General features: G+C 42.2%; 1 protein-coding gene across 2 annotated transcripts in view; it reads left to right on the top strand.

Moving 5' to 3' along the window:
* Positions 1 to 5,546, top strand: part of LOC138975849 (probable methyltransferase-like protein 24) — a 126,128-nt gene extending 120,582 nt beyond the window's left edge. For both annotated transcript variants that reach the window (XM_070348615.1, XM_070348616.1), the window contains 2 exons: positions 43 to 3,557; positions 4,891 to 5,546. In XM_070348615.1, coding sequence (XP_070204716.1) covers positions 43 to 250 — 208 coding nt within the window. In that variant the 3' untranslated portion in view covers positions 251 to 3,557; positions 4,891 to 5,546. The remainder of the gene's footprint in view (positions 1 to 42; positions 3,558 to 4,890) is intronic.
* Positions 5,547 to 6,302: the final 756 nt, after the last annotated feature.

Here is a 6,302-nt window from a genome sequence, read left to right as displayed (position 1 = left end):
TCCATTACTCATTATCCATATTCCCCTTTTCCTTTTTTTCAGACAGGTGAAGCAGTTTCTTGTAGAATGGCACATTTTCGCCACATACCCAGCGAAAGAAACGTTCGAGCAGTTAATTAGAATTCTTCAAGATCTCAAGGATGCTGGCTTTCGTTCTTTTGACAAAAACCCTCACGTTCCAAATCTGAAATGGGAGAAATTCAACTTGCAAAGTGATTTTGGTTATGTGAACATAAAGTTTTCCTCTTAAAAGGACTAAATAATGCTTACAAAGTTACTTTGGTTATGTTGACGTGTACTTTTTTTCTTTTTTTTTAATGAATTATGCGTGCAAAGTCATATTTGTTGTGTGAGCATGCGTTTTGTTCTCCTCTAAATAGGACTGAATAGGACTGAACAGCTCACACAGTGATTTTGGGTATGTGAACGTGCACTTTTCCTCTAAAAAAAATAAAAAAAGGTTGAGTGATGCGTGGGTGTACAGTTTGGATGATTGAGTTGAAAGTATCATTCCTATTGCGACCATTCATTAGTATGTAAGAAATGTTAAGTCCTTTGTACTGGAAACTTGCATTCTCCCAGTAAGGTCATATATTGTACTACGTTACAAGCCCCTGGAGCAAATTTTTGATTAGTGCTTTTGTGAACAAGAAACAATTGACAAGTGGCTCTATCCCATCACCCCCCTTCCCTCCGTCGCGATATAACCTTCAACGGTTGAAAACGACGTTAAACACCAAATAAAGAAAGAAAAAAGAAAGTTTCGATTCATATCGGCGAAGACATTCCATAAGGGCATCCGTTCACTTTGACGCGTTTAAACTGTAATACGTAGTGTGACTGCATTCTGTGCAGAATAAGATTTTTTTCTTCTTCTGCTGAGATAACTTAGCAGATTATCGTTTGTGTCAAGTACCAACAAGAAAAGAAATAAATAATAAGTGCTGCCCTGGCCTTGAGGGGTCAAGGCAACCCCCGTTGTCCAATATTCAGGGGATGTAACTCAGATAAAACCAGTGAGGTTATCGTTCTTGCTTTGTATCCAGCAAAACGTACACAGTGTGTAGAACGTGTCGTCGGCGTATCCCTCTTCCCTTTAAAGTAACAGCTTTATTTTCTTTGCTACGACGGTGTTTCCCCTACTTCCAAGATACACACCGAATGTTTGCTCGTTCGGCTGATACACACATAAGATCTCAGTGCGGACAGAATGACAAACTGACAATCTCACAAACAGATAGAGTGAATGCTAAACTCCTGTGCACTAACAAGGGTGTAAAATTCCCACTCTGTATAAGAAACTTTTTTTCATTGTATATATATATTTTTTTTTAAATTATTTTTAATTAAGTGTTAGGATGCAATTATCCCGTGTAAAAAAAAGCTTGAGTTAGAACCGTGATCGTGTAGTAGGTTTAACAGGATTCTGTAGTTGTGGTTGTGATTTTTTTGCTAGTGTGATTGAATGTTCAGTGGCTGTAGTTGGTTGGTTGGTTGTTGTTCGGTAGTTATAGATGATTGGTTGGTAGCTGTTTGCTGGATTAGCTGGTTTTGTGCAGTTGACATTTTACACCATTTTGTGTTGATGAGTTTTTACTGCTGTGGCACAGCTGATACAAGTGTAATTGTATGGTCGTCGTTTGCTGATGTTCCGCCTAGATCTGATGCAAACCCTTGTTTTTCTTTTTGTTTGTTTGTGTGTTTCTTTCTTTCTTGCTTTCTTTTTTTTCGTTCGAACTTTCTTTCTTTCTTTCATCTTTTTTTCTTTCTTCCGTCCTTTCTCTGTGTGTGTATGTGTGTGTGTGTGTGTGTGTGCGTGTGTGTGTGTGTGTGTGTGTGTGTGTGTGTGTGTGTGTGTGTGTGTGTTGCGCCTTCCGATAAGTCTTCCTGTCCCTTTTGTTGACAGAATGTATTAATCTTTCTATTGTTTATCAATAAGTACAATGTAATTAACTTAAGATTGACATTGGACACGGCAGAGCTGAATAGCTACCTGTGTTAAATTCATAATAATACACGAGTTGGTGTTATTGTGTCCTTTTAGAAGTGGTCTTTGTTTTCGTTTCAATGTTCATTATGTGATAGGGTGGAGTGGAAGGGGGAAAATAGGCCAGGAAGCATAAATGAGACGCCAAGACAGAGGTTGCGATAACGTGACTTTTAATTAACGTACACCAGAAAGCACATCAGAAAGCAGTGTCTGATGACACATGAAAAGAAAAGAAAACATAATATAAGTACATGATATAACAAGTAGAAACGCACCATTCGTACCAATGCATCCTAACCATACATACATTCCACAATAAACATACTATATCAAGTAAACAGAGGGGGGGGGGGGGGGGGGTGGGGAGAAAGAGCGGTTGGGAGACAGGACCTATTATCCTTTACAACACAATAGATCTCCGGGGACACGTCACGTCTGCACGCATTGAAGCGTGACGAGGGCCGATAATTTCAAGGCCCTTCTACTAAGTTACTAAGGGGAGGTTACTCTAGCTATGACGTCACAAGGCACGCTACGTCGTGAACAAAGACACTCAGCTGTCGCGGGAAACAAAATCGCAGTGGCTACACTTACGCCGTCCGTAACTTTTCCCTTCTTTGCTTTGCTTACGCCACAAAGCATTTCCCCGCCAGGGCCGCGCTCTACTTCCGGTTTGATCCGGTTTGGGCGGCCATTTTAAAGCGTGGGTCGAGTGAGGACAGACGTGTTCAACAGTTCATTAGTAGTGGTTGTGCGAGTAGGAAGTACGATCGAGTCCGGCTTCGACAGGTTGCAAAAAGTTATCTCGGACTTTGAAACGAACGCGTTCGTCCAGCTCTACGTTCGGTCGTCGCGAACCCTGCAGACGCTCTCCCACCTCCCTCTCTCTCTTTCTCTCTTCCTTTATGGTGATCCATCCATCTCTCTCTCTCCCACCCCCCCCCCCTCCTCCACCCAAGTGTTCAAAGGATGCACTATTGCACAAATCGTTATACAAATGATAACGTGCAGGTGAGTGGCCTACCCTTCAAAATGGTCACGGGTTACAGTAGGCCTGCAGGCTACGACAGTAAAATGGCGTCACTGATGCCGTAACTGCCGCATGTCCCTGTAGTGATACGTGGGATCACGCCGCGCCGTAATCAAAGTATGGCCGACTGACTCTACGACGTGGAAAAGGTGTAACCGAAGCCTGCAGTGAGCGGGTTACGACAGTAAAATGACGTCATGCCGTAACTATAGAATTTCTGAGTCGACTTCCACTATTTTAGGACCTCAGATTTCATCACTTCTGGAGATCTTTAGGGTGTAGGGGGGGGGGGGGGGCGTGGTGCTCCAGCTGTACCAGTAAGGTAACTCACAGCAGAGCTCATACAGACTCCTTCTCGTGTGAACAGTTCTGGTCAGGATTTGATATGGGCAAAAACCATCCCTCCTCTTGGTCACATACCAAACATCAACTGCCAGGGCGCTCTCTGTGCACTGCGGGATGTATTTTAAGACATCATTTACTCAAAAGCCACTGGTTGCATTTACACAAGTAATTCATCAAGACATCTCCACTGTGGCGGTGTTACGGATGAATTTTCAGGTAAGTGTCTGTGTGGATAGAAAATATGCGTGCTCTGCTCTGTTTACTAATTTACTGTTACTCACACACAACACTCAAACAAAGCACAAAGACTAAACACTTTCAATGCCCTTTGCCCTCGTACCTGTAATGCAACATCAACACAATAATACAAATATGTTATTTCTCATGCATTCTACAAATCACTTGCATTCATAGATAAGAAGAATAATATCTTAACACACGTCGGAGACTAACTGTCTCCCGTTAGATGAAGTTCTCGTTTCACACAATTCCTCTAACGTTTAGGGTCCCTGTTTAACACAGTGTCACTTTATGCACATCACTTGTCACGTAATACTTAATTGACGACGTCTACGTCTCACACAATCTTCTCGGCGATTATGGTTCTTCGGTGGCAGTTCACACATTCAGTGACTCCACAATTTTATGATTATGTTTCTTCGGTGGCAGTTCACACGTACAGTGACTCCACAAACTTAAACGGGTACATACCCGGGATCCATACCACCCACGACGAAATACCGCTCGTGGTGGCTATGGGGTGCGGCTCCACCAGTTCCCAGTACTCCAGCGCTGTTACAACCCTGCGCTCTCAATCAACGATTCGTAGCGCTAAGGAGGGGATGCCCGTCTCTCTCTCTCCCGCTGTCAAGTGGTCCCATCCCTCACTCCGACCGGGGTGCTGCGTAAAAAGTTTAGGCTACCATAAGTCTCAATTCTTAGCTAAACTTTTCTACGAAATAATACTGCTATTCTTTCTCAATACTGTTCAACTATCCGTCCACTAACTTATGCGGATATATTATTTACACCAGCTCATTTACAAGTAACTTCATTACCAAAAGAACATACGACCTTCCTTTTCAAAATGGCTGACACAGCGGCTCACGCTTCTCCAACCCAATTTACAACATGACTCTCACAGTCATTTCACCCGTCAATATTACTGAGCAAAATACAATTCAATAAATACCTGTATCTTTACAGCATAGAACCACTCATGGTTCGTCCGCAACACAAGTCTTACGGTGTTCGACCTCAGTGTTCGGTGAGCAGCGTTATAGCCTAACGCGGAGACATCAGTCAAAACACGTCCGTCCTCCTCGACTGTCAGGCACGCTCTACTCTTTCACACCCCACAAAGCTAACCTCTTTTTCTCCCATTGGCCACAGCAGCCAATGGAAATACGCCTTACAAAAATAGGTCACGCAGTCAAGCCGTGATACTACAAGTATGGCAAGCCAATCTGTACACATTTGTTTAAACCATCCAATACTGAATTATGTACAAATCCATTTGTCACAGGCGGGATTGTCTTATTCCATCTTATTCCATCTTATTCCACCTTTTGTTCCATGCCAAAGCCTGGCCAGATCGGAGACTGCAAGTCAAACTGTTTTCACGAGAAGGAATGTGCCTTTAACCTCTGCCGGATCGTGCCTTTGACGACACAATCCGGATGATGTGAATCGTGTACGATCCATCCTTCTTTTGTTGTTTGACGGAGGGGAAAACTTGTCACTGCTGGTTTTTGCTCTATTTTTAAATGATCTAAAGCCTTTTCTGTTGGAAAACAGTAATGGTTTACAATCTATGTCAAGAGAGGCTATTGTGGTTGGAATGGGTGATAATGATGGAAATGCTTTGTTTCAAATGTTTTTATTACTGTATGCGGATGATACTGTGATCTGCTCAGAGTCTGAAAAAACCACCTGCAAGAATGTTTAAACAAAATGCACGAATACTGTTTAAAATGGCGTCAAAATATTAATGTAAACAAAACGAAAGTTATAGTTTTGTTCAGAGGTAAAATTAGAAATAAACCATTGTTTACGTATAATGGCAAGTTAATCGAAGTAGTGTTTGATGTAATGTACTTGGGCATTAAGATTAATTATAATAATACATTTTCAGTCGCACAGAAGAATCTATATGATCGTGCCTCAAGGGCAATGTTTGTTCTTTTGCGTACTTGTGTCTGTGTGTGTGTGAGTGTCTGTGTATGTGTAAGTGTGTGTGTGTGGGTGTGTGTGTATGTGTGTGTGTGTGCGTGCGTGCGTGTGTGTGTATGTGTGTGTCTGTGTGTGTGTCTGTGTGTGTGTCTGTGTGTGTGTCTGTGTCTATATGTGTGTGTTAGTGTCTATATGTGCGTGCGTGCGTATTATTTCTTTCAGGTTGATGCATTTATTCTAGAAAACACATTACTGGACTACGGGTCCTTTCAAATGAAAAGAACTTTTCTTTTTTTTACTAAAACGTGCTCCAAAACTCAACAGCCTCGATGCTTCGTATGCAGAGTGGGAGTTGTGTCTTCATTAGTGTCGTCAGTGACACCGTTATCCGCCTGCTAAATAAAGTATTAAACACAAATTCAGCCTCCGGCGTACAGCAGCCTTCATCAGGGCCTCCGGAGTTGCTGTCTGAGCGAACGACGAAGAAGAAGAAACACAAATTCTTATTCTGCACAGAAAGCAGCCTGGCGGTAGATTTTTGGTATAGTCCGGCCGAGGGGCTAGCGGAGGACGTTTTTTTTTCTTTTTTTAAGATTATTTTAAAAATATCAAAGCAACTTTTATAGAGTGCTTAAAAAGAAAAGCTGTTCAAGAAGATGATTACTATCTCTTGGTAAAAGAGTGAAGTGCTATCTCTTGTCGTTTTTGCTCTACCCTAATAATGTTGTACGGCCAAAAATGGGTATATTTCAACCCCGAACGAGC

The sequence above is a fragment of the Littorina saxatilis genome, linkage group LG9 (genome assembly GCF_037325665.1).
Source record: "Littorina saxatilis isolate snail1 linkage group LG9, US_GU_Lsax_2.0, whole genome shotgun sequence".
In the NCBI taxonomy this organism is placed as follows: domain Eukaryota; kingdom Metazoa; phylum Mollusca; class Gastropoda; order Littorinimorpha; family Littorinidae; genus Littorina; species Littorina saxatilis.
Note: the sequence above shows the minus strand (reverse complement) of the source record. Positions and strands in the feature narration are given on the sequence as shown.